Source organism: Pelecanus crispus, chromosome 9, assembly GCF_030463565.1.
Source record: "Pelecanus crispus isolate bPelCri1 chromosome 9, bPelCri1.pri, whole genome shotgun sequence".
NCBI classification, from domain to species: domain Eukaryota; kingdom Metazoa; phylum Chordata; class Aves; order Pelecaniformes; family Pelecanidae; genus Pelecanus; species Pelecanus crispus.
The window spans coordinates 33,843,571-33,861,736 of NC_134651.1; the positions used below are offsets into that span (position 1 = coordinate 33,843,571).

The following is an 18,166-nucleotide window of genomic DNA, read 5'->3' on the forward strand; positions in this document are numbered from 1 at the left end:
TTTTGACTGGGGAGGAGGGAGGTGGTGTTGCCATAGTTTGAGCCGGCTGTTTTTAGCATTGAACCTATTAGGAAGACACGACTGGAATGAAGACCTCCAACCACTGAAACATTTACTGGCACCATGGGACTAAGTGATGGTGTCCCCCATTCACTCCCATTTTCTCTTTGAATTTAGAAACAAAACGATGAGCATATAAAGCACCCCTCCTCTCAGCTTGCACCAGGAACCAGGGCTCTGCCTGATGACAGGACAAATACATCTTAGCTCACGGGAGACTAATTGTGCTGTTAGTAGCAACATCCAAGGTGGATGTTTAAGATTATCTTTTGACTTGAAGTGTGTGCTATTCCCAGGCTGCAGAGGTTTATAAGTTGTGAGGATGGAGGGAAGGGAGAAGATGAATGAAATCATTGGCATGGGTGCAGAAGATTTAAATAAGAAGTCTCTGCATATGATGGTTCTTGGTTTAGATTGTCTCCTGTTGCTTATGCTCAAACTGCATAGTAATGTAATGATGTAATGCAAATTTTCTGGTTGTGAAAATGTAGGCACAGGTGTCCTATAGAATAGATACCCTGTTTGTCAGGTCCTGGCTTGCTGCTGCCTCTCTTGCCATCCAGCATCTCAGCTTGCTTTTTTCCTGATCTCCAGCACCTCCTGCTGATGGACTCCGGCCCTTTCCACACAGCAATGCTGATCCTGCTCTTCCCTGGCCCATGCTTGGCAGCAGTGCTAAGTCAGTCAGTAAGCCAAGGACAGGGTTTTTATCTGACTGTAGCTGTGCTGTGAGTGCTCCCTACACAGCCACATCCTCTTCTTCTGTCAGACATCCTGTATAATATATATTACATAGTAAAACTATATAGAATCATAGAATTGTTTAGGTTATATGTCTTGTTTTGAAAATATCTTTTTTTTTTTTTTTTTTTTTTTTTTTATGGTAGCTGGACACTTTGCTGAAAGCTCAGTGGCCTGTTATCAGGAACTGAGAAAAAGGGCTCCTGGGCAGCCACAGATAAATTGTGGGTACACACTGTGGGTGCTCTGCACCTTTCAGAGCATCTTTGTGCTCTGGCATGGGACACCTGCTGTGTCTGGGTGCTTAATCCTCAGGGGACTGCCTGGGATTCACTGCCCAAGTCTGGCAGCCTCCTTCCAGCTCTGTCCATGGCCTATGGCAGCTCTGGAATCCCACTTTTCAGCCAGGTTTGCAAGTCCCTCTTGCTGCTGTAGTTCTTGGGGAAGGGTTGGCAAAGTGTCAGATCATGGTTGAGGTTGGGTCCCCATGGGCAGTGCTTTTAGCATTTGTGGTTAACAAGGTGGTGGCATCTTCTATGTTTGGTACCAGGTGACTGGGGGCTGGCACACCCCACTGGTGGGCTGGTTGCTCAGCCACTTCTACCTTGGTAGAACACCCCGGGGACTAACCTAGCAAAAACTAATGGCAATTACTTATAATCACTTTAAATGGTGCAGTTGATGAGCTGGTAAGAGTGTTTTTTCTCTGAAATAACTGTGTGGTTGGCCTTTGTTAGGGGATCCCTGTCTCAAATCAAGTATATTTTTGTTGAAGCATCATAGGAAGTGCTGCAGTAATTAATGAACCCAGGTTTGCCATGCTCTCTGTGGGGTAGTGTGCGTTGCAGGGTCTTTGCTTAAGGATTTTGCACCATCATGGCTTGTGGACGCTGTGACAATATTTCTTCCTTTGCTGTGCCCTAAAATAGCGAAGCCATTTCATTTGCTGTGCAGAGCACTTGGATTTTTAAGAATCATTCCGGTTTGAGGGCTGTATTTCTTATCAGAGTTACTGCAGCGTATCAGAGGAAATACCTGCACCCTGCTCTCTGGATATTCTCCTCAAATAAGATGCTCTGAACAAAAAATTAATTTTGCATACACAGAGTAAACCGTATAACTAGAAGCTGCTTCAGATATTAGGAAACACCAGACATCAGTTCTTGAGGGATTTCTGAATTTATTGTAGGGAAAAGCTCCGTCAGGTAATTTCTAGCATAACTGAGGGGTCTATTTACTTCTCACTGTCTCCTTCTGAAAAATGGTGTATACTTTCCTACAAGCACAGGGTGTTGCCCTTTAATGGCCAGAGCCAGACCTGCTCACTATGTGTAAATGGCCTCATAAGCAGGCAGACATTGTGGATTTTCTTATAGTCTGAGCAAGGCTCAGCAGGTCTGGAGGAGTGTGTGAATTGATGGTTTCTAGTGGACACAATTTGCAATGTGATCACAGGTATAAAATTAAAGCAGCTTGAATATTTGCTGGTTTTATACAACACTTATCCATGCTTTGGAAAGAGGAATTTGCATTTAATCTCAATTTCCCCCCTCTATCCCGTTTTACAATTAGGATTCTAGCAACTGCTGGGACTGATTTTGACCTGCGGACCCTGCGAGCCGTCCGAGTGTTACGACCCCTGAAGCTTGTGTCGGGAATCCCAAGTGAGTGTCATGATAATGTCACCTTCACAGCTAAAGGTGCTCCATAGCTTTTGGGGTGTTACATGCCTTTCTGAGCAATATTTTCTTTCCCTGCTTCTTCACTGTCTGTGGCTCCTGCCCTTGCTAGGTGCTGATTTTCTGTCATCCCGCTTTGTGTACAGCTAGCTGATTTCAGCACTGTGCTCCCAAATTTGCAGGTGAGCAGCAGGGATTTGTCCTAGGACCCCTTTGCCTTTGGGGTTGAATTAATTCTCTGGGCTGTGAAGACCTGAGACCCAAATTTTTCAGCTTGCAGGCCCCCAGCCCTGAGCTTGGATCTTCTGACAGTTTTTACCAGCTGAGCATCTTGCACTGGGGATTTTACCCTTTTAATAAGGGGAAAAAATGAAGGTAAAGAGCAGATAGGAGTTGGTCTTGCTTACTCAGTGGGCAACTTGATATATTTTACATGCTAATGTGGAGGGTCTGAATGTTCCAGTGAGGAGCTGCATCATGTCTTGCTGATGTCCTGAAACCATCAAAGTCCCCACATTGCTGCTTATTGCCTTTTTATTTGTCATTGTTCACCAGCTGCTCTGCCTGCTAGCAGGGAATCGCTGTCAGGAGTGTATTTCATTTCTGAATGTGGGACAGAGAGATTTTTCCCTCCAGCAAGAGCCAGCGAAAGGGAACCGCTGCTCTGTGGGATGCTCTGCTCTTCTCTGCATTAACCCCTTGGCAGCCAGGCAGCCCCCTCTCCTTCTGGGTGGCAGGTTGGGGCATCAGCTGTGCTACCTCCCTGGCTGCTTCAGGACTGAAATGTTGGTGCTGTAGAAATCCAGCAAGGGGTTATGCTTTGCAATAACAGCACCAAAATTTCCTGAAATCAGCATCCTTTCATGGGCAGGGCTGGAATCTGAATTCCCATGCAAGAGAGGTCCTTGGCTAGGCTTGGGAAAGGTGTCATTTATTAACAGGATCTCTAATAAAGAGATGCTGCTGGCTGTTTTTTCATGGACTTCTTGCCTGTGCAAGGTAATATGTGGTAGTGACAGTCTAAGGATGCCAGAGAATTAAGGTGGCCCCTCCAGGGGTGTCCCTGTGGGTTGCATGTTCCCCTCAGAACGACGTGCTCTCCCACCCAGTGATGTGTCCTGGACCAGCACAATGTTTTTCCACAGAGTATTATTTGCTCTCATGTGATGCTGTGAAAGCTGTGTGCTGTGGTTTTTTTCCTGTAGTAAATGTACAACCTTGAGGTACATTCATAAACAAACATGGTATATGCTTTTCTTTTACACTCTCAGTATTTTTCCCATCCAACAGATCTACATGCTTTTCTTTCTTCGTGCACCTGTATTGACCTCAGTAGTGCTGTACAAAATGGCAAGACAATGATGATCATTCATTCTCCATACCTTAGGACAGGCCGCCAAGGTGGCTTTCAGCTGCTGCTTATAGCTGAAGTTTTTTTTGTTATATGCATGTGTATGACGTTATCTGATACCTCCGTCTCTCCAGCCTCTCTCACCTTATCTTCCCTGGTTTTAATTGAAAATGAGTCTTAGTGCCAGTGAAAAAGCTATGGGTGGATACCCCTGGAGACAGGGTTTTGTTTCTCCAGAAGCAGGGTGTGATAGGCACGGCAGCATTGCAGCTATTCTGTGTGCCATGGAGAGAGAGGCAGCACCTGGGCAGCTCAGCAGTCCCTGCCCTCCCTGGGACAGGGAGGTACCACAGCAGTGCCCAGCTCTGCTGCTGCATCTATACTGCTGCAGGATCTGCTTTAAGGACCTGGTCCAGCTCCAGGCTCAGTCTTGGGACTCCACCAGCTTCAGAAGAAGTCATTTTTGTGTCTCTGAAGCTTAAGAGACCTTTGAATCTGTGATCTGAAGAAAACGGGTCAGAAAAAGATAACTCCTGATTCTGTGTCTCGTATATTGAGAGCATTATGACTGTAGCTTCTTTTCTATAGCACCCTGGGAAAAGCAGCATTGCTTAGTATTGCCAATCCTAAACTTTCCCTTAGCCCCTCTCTCCTACCTTGCCCTCACCCCCAAGCCCTTGTTTTCCTTCCCTCACTGATTATGTGTTTTTCCTTGTCCCCACAGGCTTGCAGGTTGTCCTCAAGTCCATCATGAAGGCAATGGTGCCCTTGCTTCAGATCGGGCTGCTCCTCTTCTTTGCCATTGTGATGTTTGCCATCATCGGGCTGGAGTTTTACATGGGGAAGTTTCATAAAACCTGCTTCTCTAATGAGACAGGTGAGCTTTGAGCTTCGCTCCCCTCCCAGTGTATTGTCATGATGCTTCTAGTCCCCTTCATCTCATCAGGATGCCTTCTATCCTGCTCTAACTTTGCTTTTCCTTCTTCCTCTTCCATGTTCACTGCATTCTCTCCGTCTTTATCCACCTACTCTAAGAGTTAACAGACTTTTATGCTCACCCTACATGCACTGGGACAGATTCTCCTCTCTCTGTTACACCACCATGGCAGCTCTGATGCTAGTGGGTTGCTTTCAGTCTACACAAGAGTGAGATGAATGTGCTTAGGGCCTCCTCTCATGGGAGAATTTTTTCATAGCAGAAATACAGAACCAAATTCCTTTTCTTCCAGCTTGTTGAAGGGTGGGTTGGTTTTTTTTCTTTTTTTTTATTTCTTGGTCTCCGTTTACATTTTCATTGGGTTTAGCTCTATGAACAGCTGCTGAACATTGAATTTCCTTGCAAGGTTTCTGGGGCAAGTTGCATGGGTATGAGAAAACATCGGTGTGAAATAGTAAGATTGGAAAGACTGGGAGCAAACAAAAAATAAAGAAGGACAATAGATGGAAGGCAAGGAGCCCTTGATGGAGAAAGGATAAAAATGTCCTTCAAACAGAGAAGGGCAAGGAAAATTGGGCACTGCAGAGTAAATGATGTGTCTACCTGTAAATGAGTGATAAACCCTGGAAGGTGGAGGTGGAAAACAGTAATGCCCAGAGACCCTTGGCTGGGACCGGCTGCCATGTGAAAGCCAGCTGTTTGTCCGTGGCTCAGAACTCATTCCAATAAAAAAAAAAAAAAAAAAAAGCAAGCCAATTTTTTCCATGTAATTTTTTATTATTCATTTATAGTAGTGTTAATATGTGTTGGTTATCTGAGCTATCCACAGATGAAAATATTGTTCTTGTCTCCAGAAGATTGCAATTCAAGGTAGAATTGACTGTCTTTAAAACAGTCTTGTATTTTCAGTGATTATCACTCATAGGTGTTAATATTGATTTATTTATATGCATTCAAATGGTAATCAAACAACATCCCTGGCAAATCTCTGGGCACCCTTCACAGCACTTTCTAACAACAACATGGAAACAGTTTAATATATTCAGTTTACACAGAGCTTTGCAGGGTGAAATTCTTTTCTTGCTTATGTTCCTATGTAATGTTAGAAAAACAACACAACTTGTAAAGGACAGTCAGGTGTTGTGACTTGTGAGCAAAGCACAATGATTCCTGGAAGAAATTAATTTTTGGACTGGATTTGTAGGAGAGGAAAATCTTTTTGTGGGCTGTGTGTGTCCATGCCAAGGAGAACAGGTCTCAGCCCACTGCAAGGTCTCTGGGGCTACTGCAGCAATTACAGGGGAATAACAACAATGGTGACAATATAGGTGTATAGGAAGCAGAAGCGTTCTTGGTGAGATGGCAGGGAGAAAGCAATTATGAGCAGATTTGCATTTTCTGATCTGTTAAATTGCGACAAAGATGGGTGATTTTTTGCACTTCTGTTTGCAGGTAGTGGCTGCAGGCTGAGCTCTGAGGCTCTGTTGCTGATGGGCTGACTTTAGCCAGTGGGCTAAAGAGAAGAGTGATTTCCAACATGCCCCCCCACCCCCCGCCCCGTCCGTCCCCCAGACTAGTTAATGTAAAAAGGAAAAATAAAACCCAAAGCTGTTTGTGTTCTCTGCAGACAACTCTCTGACATCAGTGATGACTGAGAGATCTCCGTGCCAGGCTTGGGGACTGAAAACAGATTTTTGTCATGTGTAATGTCGTGTGTAAGTGACTCTTGCTTGCTGGGTGGCTCACAGCTAGGAATTGGGAGTGCAGCCAAAAAACTGTTGTGCGTGTTGCATATCTCTGCATCACAGCACCTGGCATCTCTGTGGGAGGATGTGGCGTGGCCGGGCTCACCTCCCCCCGAATCCACTCGCCGGGTAGTGTGGGAAGGCGCCTGTGTTTACAGGCACTGGCCCCTGCATTTCTCAAGGGCTAATGAGCTGGTTGTCAGATGAATTATGGGGATCGATTCCACCTGCTCGGCGGGAAATGGTGCAATGGTGTTTCTGGAAAGGCAGAGAGCGGTGAGGTTTCCTGGCGCTGTGGTCCCTTGTGAGTGGAGCAGCAGAGCATCCTGCAAAGCCATCAGCCGAGCCTTTTAAAACCTAAGTGCTCATCATCTCCAAAGAGGTGCATTAACAAGCCCAGGCCTGATGCCATGGGCTCCAAAGGCTGGCCTGAGTGTGGAAATGTGAACCTCATTAAAGAGATGCCTCTGTCAGAGGGTAGCAAATTGGAGGAGGAGGAGGAGTTGCTCATGCTTGTTTGTGTTCCAAATCCCCAAAGTGGGCAAACTCCTGGGATTTTTCCTGGAATCAGGAGCCACATGAGAGGTACCAGCTGTTGTTTCAGTGCATTGTGGAAGGAACCAAGTAGAGGTGTCAACAGCAAATGTTGCTATAGCCCTGCTAATCCAGTAGCCCTGGGTAGGTCAGTAATAAACTGCAATGAAGAGGGATACTGGGAACCAAAATATAGCAAAAGGGTTATTGAGGGCCTTTGCCACTCAGCCTGACAAACTGTTCTGAGCTAGTGGAAACATTTCTCTATTTTAACAAAAAATGGGTAAAAATCAATAGCAGTGCATGTTCCAGTGGATGCCTGACTTGTTTTCCTCTCCCTGCATCCTCTATGCTGTCCTGTTCGGCTGACACAGGATTATTTTTAAGGAGCCACCCTCTGCAGCTGACCCAGCCAAAGTGCCCTGAAGCTGCACTGGGAGAGGAGGGCATCACCTCTGTTTCCCATTTTTCCTTGAGACTCCCCTTTTCTCTGTCTTCCCCAGCCATGGGAGTATGGATCAATTTTGGTCCTTTTTTTAAAAAGGAAAAGACCCCAACCCTTTGTAGTAGATGTGCATTGCATTTTCAGAGCATCACCTGGCAATAAAAGGCCAAACAGAGATAAAACTGGATTCTCTTTTAAGGCACACTCACAAATGGTCTGCAAGAGCCAGATTTGGTATTTTCTTTTTGCAGGCTTGTCTCACTAAGCTCTTGTGAAAGCCTGTGGTGATCCATATGGGAACTGGAGAGAGATGCCCTGCATTAAGGTGTTGAGTCAACAGGAAAACACGTCATGCACACACACACACACATATATATCCTGGAACCACAGTGACAATCTTGTTTTCCTCCTGCAGGCTTTGCTCTATGGAATGATTATTCCTAATTATTGTTAGTGCTGATCTTGTTTCCCCCTGGTGAATTTGATTTTGTACAGTTTGCTGCTCCATTACCATAATGTGTCACTTTTAAAACCCTTTAATATTTCCCGAATTGCATCTCTGTATAAATAGGAGTATTACTTAGTATATTTATTTACTTTGAAAACCTAGCACTTTAGTTTTCCAAAAGGCTCTGTGTTGGTGCTCATAATGTCTCTGGAGGGCTGCAATGCTTTAGACTTCACAGCTGACCGTGGAAGATGCTGGCCACCCTTCTGGCCATCCCTCGTGGTCCTTAACTATGACAGACTCATCCTCCTTTGCCTTCTCTGGGTCTGAAATGAGACTCAGCAGAGAAACTCCATCCCTGCTGCAGACAAGCTGACAGCTGGATGCTTTCCCTGCCATGTGTACGCTCCACAGCATTGCCCTTTGGGGCAGAAATATGAAGCTTACAGAGGGGCTGGATCTCTTAGTCTACCTCGCAGGCTGCTGTGGTGGTACTGCCTTGTGATGAAGCCAGGGGCTCCTCATCCAGCTGTGGTCTAACATCTGTATCTGGACAATTCTGGGGCTATCCGCAAGCAGCTCTTGCTTAAGCTACTGGTGAAAAACCTGCCTTTTTGCTTTAATATTATAGTGCCAATATTTAGCATTTAGCTATGCTCTATGAGGGTGTATTGTTGGCTCACAGTGTTTGAAGTGTGCACCATTGCCAAGCCCGTGCTTTTACCACACTGGTTTTTTTTTTGCTGGCATTTCTCATATATGACATCGCTGAACACTGGGGCAAACTATAAATTATGGGCACTTCAGGGATGGCTCTACTCTACACTGCCACTAAACTCTCTCTTATAACATAGCAGTATAGAAATGATTATAGGGGTGTAATATCTTTTACATGCCCATAGTGGCACAAGGAAGCCTGAAATGTAAATTACATTCATGCAGTGGTGCAAGGAGGATGCAGCAGCATCAGCTGTTTGACTGGCTTCAGTCGGTAACTTTTCTCCTTGTTGTTCTTCTGTGCAGGTGATGAGGTGGGAGATTTTCCTTGTGGAGAGGAGCCTCCTGCCAGGCTGTGTGAGAGTGGGACCACCTGCAGGGAGTACTGGCAAGGGCCCAACTATGGCATCACCAACTTTGACAATATCCTCTTTGCTGTGCTCACCGTCTTCCAGTGCATCACCATGGAGGGATGGACCGACATCCTCTACAATGTGAGTCCACTGATGGGGCTGCAGGACTCTTGGGGTGCTGTTATGCATTGCTTTAGTTTGGAAAAGGTCATTCTAGAAAAAAAGTAATTTGGTTTGTGCATTTTTCCCCTATCAATTAGCACCTCACCCTGCTTTTTAGGAGGATTGTTCCTATTTTCTTGAGGATTGTTCTGCAGGTCCTGTAAGACCCTTTAGACCGTTATCATGGCCTGTGGTGGTTTGAGGCTACAGACTTGCTTACCTGCAACATGCTGTCTTGTGTCAGTGTGGTGTTGCCATGTGTAAGAATTGGTGTGTGTCACTCCAAGATGCTGGTGTGCTCTGCTGTAGGATGGGTGGGTGAGTAGAAGCATGTTCTCATGATGTCCCATAGAAAATCGTTTACCAAATTGCACAATATAGGGTGGCAAAACCAGTGTCTCGTTAATATTTTGTACCTAGAGGTTTCCTCTGACTGGGTCTAGCCTTCATGATCAAACTTGTACTCTACATCAATGAACAGCATCAGCTGGATGTTAGCACCGAGATCCAGTACTAGTTCTGGCAACTCCAATACAATTTTACAAAGCCCAGTCAGTCACCTTCACACCTGGCATGACTCTGTTGGCTGTAGAGAAGACACATCAGGCTGAATTTCCTCGCTAGGGTCTTCGCTGGCTGAGCCTCCTGCTAGCCAGTACCATGACTGTCACAGCCACTCAAGGTCAAAACCTCTTGGTCAGTTTTACTATTTCCAATTTTACAAAGAGTAGGGCAACCTCACCCAATTAGCAACAACTGAATGACTCTGCTGTCTTTCAGGCAGTGTAATGCTGTCATTTGTGTCTGTAATTTATACCTACCCTTTTGAGGCATCCTGTCTTGAGAGGTAAGCACCGAACCCTTGCTAACAGGCTGGGAATAGAACCTGTTCTCCCTAGCTTTGTGATTTGCTTGGATCTTCACATGTTTCCACAGTGGGTGTAAAGAGCTATGGTTCAGGTCTGGAGGATGGTCCAGCTGTTTTGTACTTCCATTTTCTATGGTAGTAAGGGACTTTATCAAGTTACAGGGGCAGGAAGGAGAGAGCGAGTGGTGATGGATTAGCAATGTATGGTTACACTGCCTGCTTCTTTCTGTTGACTGTAGAAGGAAGGACAATCTGACAGCCATGCATAGATGATCTGAATTACCTCACACTGTCCTAGTCAGAAGTGCCAATGTGGAAAAATAACTAAGGTAGGCATTAATAATGCCTCCAGACAATTTCACTGGCCAGTAGGACTACAAAGTGTTCAGTCTACTTCATTATAGACTCTAGACCCATGCTGGGCTCTTTCGCAGACCTTCCTGTGAGGGTTTCTGTAGCAACAGGAAAGTATTATTAATATCAACCACAGTAAATTGCAAGGTACAATTCTGCTGTGTTTGAAGCCAATATATTTGATTTATTACTTTCTCCATTTATTGCTCAGCTCCTCCATTTCTTCCCAGTCTCTGCCCATTTAAAGCGATCTCTAGAAGGGCCCATTTCCCAACTGCATGCCCTCCTCCCCTTGCCCTGAAACTTCATCACACAACCAGTTTCTCCCATTCTCATTCAGCAATCCCGCTCCTTCCTTCTAGTGCCAACTGTTGTAAGAAAAGCCCATTAGCATTCTGGCTGGAACTGATGAATCAATACATGGTGTATTAGATCATCTTCTCCCAAACTGCCTTTTGTACCACATGGAAAAACCAGAGCTTACTATTGGGGTATTGATTTTGGGGGTTGCTTTGAAAACTATTATAGTATCATTCTAGGTACCCATTAATCTAATTGGAAACAGACGCCTGGATGAGATGCAGTTGAGTAGTTGTTTTATAATGTCAAGCCTTGTCTGAGACTCCAGCTTAGGTTTTAATGCTTGCTGGATTCATGTCTCTGACAGACATGAGGGTCTCTGGACAGTCTGCTTGTTGGGTGGAGGGTGCATGGTGTATGCCATGCCACAGGACCGCTTGGCAGATGGTGTTCATGTAACTAGTGCCAGCAGCCATCTCTGCCCCTTCTCCCTTGGCCCTGCCCTGCATGCTATGTAAACTCCTCCCTGTGCCACTCTGCTTGCTGAGGAGCTAGCTGTGCTTTTGCAAGTTAGTAGCTGAGAAAAGATGTGGGTGGAGAGGATCCACTCTGTGCAGCCCTTAACTTTTTCACAGCTTCAGTCATCTGCTGTTTTATGGATGCTTGGCTTTTGTCTTTGTTTCTTCTGTGCCTACTCTAAGTTAATCAAATTTAAAATCAAAGCAAAAACTCAAACCACGCTGCAGCAATGACTGAAAACCCAGCATGGTGGGTGTTTGTGGATGCAGTTGTCAGACTGTGCAGAGGTAACAGCAATGCAACTGGTCTGTCCATCCAGCACCAGTCAGTTCAGCAACTGCACATTAATGCTGACTGAATCAGCTGGATCCCTACTGGACCCTTACTGGATTGATATGGGAAGAAGCTCAAGATGTTGCCTCCTGCATCCAGAACTTGAATGGTGGGGTAAATGAACATGTGTCAGGGTCCTTCTGCTTGGTTTGTGGAGGACAGGAAGTAAGCCAGCATATTTAGGCTCAGACATATTTAGGCTCAGACAACAAGTGAGTGTCAGAGGTTTATTACTTGTTCAGAGAGCTTTGATTCACCATTTGGGTTCTCCACTGCTGACGAGAATGTTTTTGGCCAGGAAAATTTTGCAATGGTAGAGCTAGTTCCCCTGCCAGCCCCAGCCTCTGGTCTTCTCAAGGAAACCAGCACTCCCCTGATGCAGGATATACTTACTCATCAGAGCTGAGCTGTGAACCTACATTCAGTGTTTTGCTTAATTAAGATTTGCAAAAGGCTGTGGGACCACAAGAGGCAAGATGTGGTCTATGTAAACTGTGATTATGCAATAGTAAGAAAAAAGGCTGATGCTTTTCCTGTCACTAACTAACTAGAAAGTGGGGAAGGCTGCTGTTCCTTAGGCTTAGCAGAGCCCTTTCTTCACCCCTCCCTTTGTGTGCCCACTGTGACATGTTGGGTTTGGTTGGGGTGGGTTTGTTGCCTTGCTTGTGCAAACCCTCTCCCTTCTTGTTGTTAAAGCAGACAGTCCCACATTCTTAGGACTGAAATCCCTTTGATGCCAGGCAGTCTAGGACCGAGACCCTTTACCGGGAAGTTGAGGTTATGGACTGCTTCCTTAATGGGCCATTCATTTCCTTCTGGAAAATGGTCATTGATTCATTGCCCTGCATCAATAGGGCTTCGTTATTGCTCCTCTTTTCCTGCTACTACATTTGTTGCAGGGTGTTCAGAAGAGTTAGGTTTTTTAGTTTGCAGTGGTGATGGCTGGGGCCAGTCGCAGGGTGAGATGTGCTTTACCAGTTCAGCATTAATTTAACCAAGGGAGAGAGTTTGCTCTGTCCTGAAAGCAGCTTTGAGACAGAAAAGTTGGTCTGTGGTGGCATCAGGCAAGCTGAAGAATTTGGTGTAAAGTGATGTTCCGGAAAGAGGGAACTTGAGCTTTACGGCTTGACTCAGGTCTTTCCAAAGTGAGAGGTTTGTTGTGAAGGGTTATTCAGTCATTTCCAAAGGACTGAGATGACTTTATATGTGGTCCAGATGCAACCTTCCTACAGATTTAGAGAAAAATAGCATCAAAGGCCAGGCTTTGCACTAAGTAATTTACCTTGCAAATATTCACTTCTCCTGTGATAAACTGAGGAATTAGGAGGGCAGGGAGAATGCAAGTTCACAAATCTCAGCCCACTTTTTCATTGCTGATCCACTGTTTATGCTTTCACAGAGTTTCATTTCAAATAGGGCCAATGAAAGCTTTCTAGCAAGACTTTATCTGGAAGGTGATTTATGCTTGAAGCAAAAAGACTGAATCATCAATTGGGTGAAATGCTTTAAGAATAAGCTGCAGAAAACTCCTTCCTGAATCAGCAACAAAATAGCATCAGAGCAATTGCTCCAAACAAACACTTCTGTGAGCTGCAGATTTGTCAGCTGTGGCCTGTTTCTACTCAAAAAGGTCCAAGGAGCAACAGGTGATTTAGGAAAATTGCTGTGTCCTGAGGATAGGGAAGAACCGTTTCTCCAGCAAATGGAGTTCACTTACCTCCTGCTAATTCAAGGCTTCAACGTGATCTGGGAATGCATTAAAATAGAGTAACTAAACTGTTTTCCTCAGTGTGGGAGGACTCAGTGTCACAGCCTGGTGTTGTGAACAGTTTTTCAGTCTAATCCAGTGCAGACAGAGATCCCTTAAGTACCGGCAGAGCAACTTCTGGACCTTGAGATTAGGGGAAAACCTACCTGGAGTACCAGCTCACTCTGGGCAGCAATGCTGCTCAAGTACAATGTGCCCTAGAGTAGTGAACCTGACTTCTTATTCTGCAGCTGGGACTAGTTTAGTCCCAGGCTGGTCCAGTGACAGGCGTTGTGCCTCTCAGCAATGTGGACAAGCCCCTGCACTGGGTTGATACAACCGTTCTGCATCCTAGTTTGGTGGTGCTGACACAGGTTCTGTTCTGGGCTCTGTTGCTCAGGGTAGGCACTCTGCAGTCAGTAGTATTTATCTGGAGCATCCCACTGGCTTTGGGGGTGATGTGAGACTGCAAGGGTTGCTGCATCCATTTTGCTTGCACCTGGGGGAGCCATTAGTGAGGTAAGTGGTAACTGGTGATCAGATTATCTCTTGGGACCGTTATGTAAATTTATTCATTAGTTCCCATAAAGTATTTTGATATGCTAAGTATTACCATGCTGCACCTGTTATCATGCTTTAAGCAGAGCTGTCTGACAGTAACCAGTGGCTGCTGGAGCTTGAGGATGTTAGCATTGCTGAGGGAGGAGAACATTTCCAGTGATAGCCTCCAAGTTCGTGGCAAACTAAGGTGCAGAGTCTGGGTAAAGGAAACTGAGCCTGAGCACTGGGGACAAATACAGAGATGGGAGGAAATAATGCAGATGCTTAGCAAGAGAAACTGTGCTGCCCTGGGATCTGAGCCCTTCTGAGTCCTGATCTTCCTCCAGATCTAGTTTTAAAATTAAACAATGGTATTTTAGATCATCTTGCTTACATGCTTAGTGTTTGTGAATGACAGTGATTCATTTATAGCATATTACTAATATAAGCTATTTGGAGGTGTAAATATTTTTAAAGAGGCAATAGCATATAACTCCTGCTTTCTTCTTCTATAGCAGTAATTCTCAGTTTTTCCCATGTGAGTACCTTTATGCCTGTAGTGAAACACTGTCCTGCCTTCAGTCCTGATTGCCATGGGAAGCTCACCTTGTTTGGCAAAGTGAGAAAAGCCTGAAAAGTCTTGTGCCTGTTCATGAATTCCCCAATTAAAACCATTCTTTTACTATGCTAAATAGAAGCATTCATTACAAAGCCTGTAACCAGAGAAGAGACACACTGGTAGCCTTCAATGAGATAGCTAGGGTAGACTTAGCACTGTAGCTGAGATTAGCTTGGAGCACAATGCTTTCCATTGTATACTCAGTGGACTAGGAATGTTTTTGAACTCCTTGCTGTGGTCATTACACAGCCAGCACTGTTTGCGCCAGCTGGTCTATACCCCTCTGTGAGGTGTAGTCATACCTTTGCAGTGGAGGTGCATGATGAGCTTCCAAGGAGCTGAGGAGTGTGGTTTGTGGTCCCAGTTCTCCTACAGAAAAACATGGGTCAAACCTGATTCATCTGAAATTGGCAGAAGTCTTGATGTTGACTTTCAAAAGCTGGGTTTTCACCTTTTATCTTTTCTCTACTGGAGTTCAAAGGTACATGGTGGAATTTGCTTTGCAAAATAGGGACTCCTTGCAGGAAAGGAGAAATGTCAAAGTATATACTCACTCTCTTTTGATCTTAATGGCAAGCGATTTTCATGTTTCTTCTATTTTCTACTGACAAATATTAGTGTCCGGTGGGTATTTCAAGACTGTGGACTGGGCCTAACCTAATATGCTTGTAAGTAGGAATGAACAGTTCAAATAAAATGTAAGTCTACCCTAAATTGGATCCCAGCTAGAACTTTACCCTCACTGAATTTAGAGTAGCTTATGATTCACTTGGTATTTTTCATTCCCCTTTGTGTCTTTGAATTTCTTGATTCCTATAAAGATATAGAAATTGAACGCTGGGATATAATTGTGTTCCATTTCCAGCCCAACACAGAGATGGTTTTGTTGGTGGGATGGTGGATGTGTTGGGGCTTGTAGGGGCAGAAGAGAATCTGTTTGACCCAGTTGTTTGAGAGCTCACATATGCCTTTCTGGGGGCATTTATCTATAAAGATCAAACCATTGATACTCGGTCTTCATCAATCACAACTGTGAGTTGAGGAATCAAAGGTGATGTTCCTTGGGATGAGTTTGGATGTGACTGGCACTTGCTACCTGGACCATGAGATGGTTTCCTGTGCAAAATCCTCCAGAAAGGTGGAGGAAGGGTACAGGTGAATGGATTCAGTCTCCTATTATTACTCTTTGTGCATATGTATGTGTATCAGCTCTCCTTATTCTGAATTAACATGTTGAAAACCAACACTGTTTAGCTAGCAAAAGCATGAGCAGACAGGAAAAGAGGGGGGAAAATTGGCTGAAGTGCTTTCCTTACATTATGTTAACAGGAAAAATAAGCACAAAGAAAGGTTATGTTTTGCTATTCTGAATTGCACAACACATTTCTGATATGGTTTCTTTCTTTTACACTGCATTCTCTGTTGTGTCCAAGGGGCAAGCTTTGTGCCAGCTGAATGTGGGGTGTCAGGACCCAGGGCTGGAAGAGAGCAGTACCAGCAAAACAGACCAAGGGACTGATGCCATGCTTGGTGTTAACAGCTGCACAAGAGCAGCATGAAAACAAGAGTGCTCTGCTTTCACTTAGGCTTTCTGATATTGTGTTGCATGAGCTGAAATGCTCTCTGGGAACACAGCATGTGGCCAGGGCCTCAAGATTTACCTGGGTGTTCAAAGATTTACCTGGGTTCATCAAAGAGATGGATATAGCCCTGTTGGAGATCTAATAATGCAGCACACTGTGGGAAGCGAGGAGCAAAGAGATGAAAAAAATTAACAATGATAAAGTAAGCAATGCTTAGAGGTGTATGAAGAAATGTACCACCACAGTCTTGTCTGTAACAAAGAGCCTATTCTGACTCCTCATCTTTTTAGAGCATCTCAGAGTCAAGAGCACACAGCATCTGCCTATATGCTGTGTTACATATATAGTGTAAAATTTCGTATAGCCCTGTCTAGGGGAGAGATTATGTTTGGGACCTGATGTTCACCAGTACTGAACTTTTCTTGTCACTATGCGTTTGCTCTTGGAAACGCACTGGGTGCCAAGGGAGATGCCCAGGACCAGGTGCTGCATTACGGAGCCAGCAGTGCATGTGTAACATGCTGGTGTTGTGCACTCGCGACGGAGATGGGATATGAGCTCCTGTGCTGTGCTAAGGTGCTGCATGGATGTAATTGTGCTCTCTTTTTCCCTGCAGTTTCATAAAGAAGAGAAAATTCCCTAATGTTGTTAGTATTAAATTGCATTCACTATTGAGTTAGGATGACTTTAATTTGCTAGTAAGAATCAGCCATCTTATATGTGCACACAAAGGTGATAGATAATTCATAGTCTCTCACTGCTGCTGTAGGGCTTATGTTGGTTTCTTGTGTTTCAGTATCATCAGTCACTTACAGGAAAGTTTCACAGTGATGGCAGGATTAGGAGCAGGCAGCAAAGAGCCTGGCAGCAGCTTTGAGTGCAGGATTGGTGTGATAGTGGATAGCTGGGGGAAAAGAAGGGAAGAGGCTAGACTGTGGATTGGTGCTTTTGCAGAACTGGTGCTGGAAGACTGCAGAAGGCAGGGACTAACTTGGGGATGACCAAACCCTTGCAACAAAAGCACAGAACAGATCAGCAGAACTATTAACTTGAGCACAAATCCATGTTAGAAGTTCTGGCTGCAGCCTCACCATGTGTGAAACCCATCCCAACAGAGAGCCTGCACATGGCCTCTGTGCTGCCCATGTCCCATTTATACCTTTTCTGAGGTCTTGAATGGGGTATGTGTAGACCTTCTTCCAGCTGGTTATAGAGGTGTGGATTTCACCCATGTTTCCTGCTAGTTTTAAGCCTGCTCTATCCCATTACATTGTTACAACTTGTGTTTTGCTTGAGTGGCAGGGAAGGTCATTATTATGTAGAAAAATGAGTCTTTTAGGTCAAAGTTCATTCATTTAGATTATCATTATCACTTGTGTGTGACAGTCATCTAGTCCTCAGCATCTTTCCCAAGTTTCAAAAGTTCTTGTATAAACAGAATCACTTACCACCTGTGACCTTCTGCCAGGCAGAATCCTAGTGGCACAAAACCAACCAAAGTTCACTGTGCCTCAAAATCCACCCTAGACCTCCATGCCCAAACTGTCCTGAGCATCGCTCTTGAGTAGAAGGTGGACTGGATTTGTCATTTCTCATTTCCCTAGAGAGAAGCCTCACACCAGGCTTTTGAGTAATATATTTGCTACTAATGAGACCTTGTCAGATATATATAATATAGCAGTATAATAAACTGGTGTATTCATCAACAGACTTGTAGTTCAGCTGAAAAATCCCTTGGAGATCACTGAACAAGCAGCACAAGTTTCCCCTGCCTAGCTGAACTGCTCTGCTGGCCCCTGTGAGAGAAAAACATATGGTAAATGAAGGAATCTGTACAACTGATGGATCCTGTGTGGAATGATGAGCTGTCAGTACAACAGTCTTATACCAGTCTAAATTCTGCCGTGGCTGATATCCATTTATTCGTGCTTTCCTCCTGGATTTTGGAGGGCCATAGGACCAGTTTGCTAAAGGGCTGAACTCCCAGATCTTTTAGGGATGCAGTGTCACTGTATGGCAGTCTTTGCATACTTCCTCATCTCGAAGGTTTTGCAGAAACCTAAAGATATTGTAATAGAAAATGTGGAGCATGTCTAAGGCTAAAATGCCTTTGAAATATTTAGATGCCAAG

The 18,166-nt window shown here is 44.7% G+C and overlaps 1 protein-coding gene across 1 annotated transcript in view; it reads left to right on the forward strand.

The window, feature by feature from the left end:
• Window positions 1–18,166, forward strand: part of CACNA1B (calcium voltage-gated channel subunit alpha1 B) — a 310,510-nt gene that overhangs the window by 109,551 nt on the left and 182,793 nt on the right. The window contains exons 4-6 of the mRNA XM_075716221.1: window positions 2,374–2,465; window positions 4,556–4,708; window positions 8,964–9,151. Coding sequence (XP_075572336.1) covers window positions 2,374–2,465; window positions 4,556–4,708; window positions 8,964–9,151 — 433 coding nt within the window. The remainder of the gene's footprint in view (window positions 1–2,373; window positions 2,466–4,555; window positions 4,709–8,963; window positions 9,152–18,166) is intronic.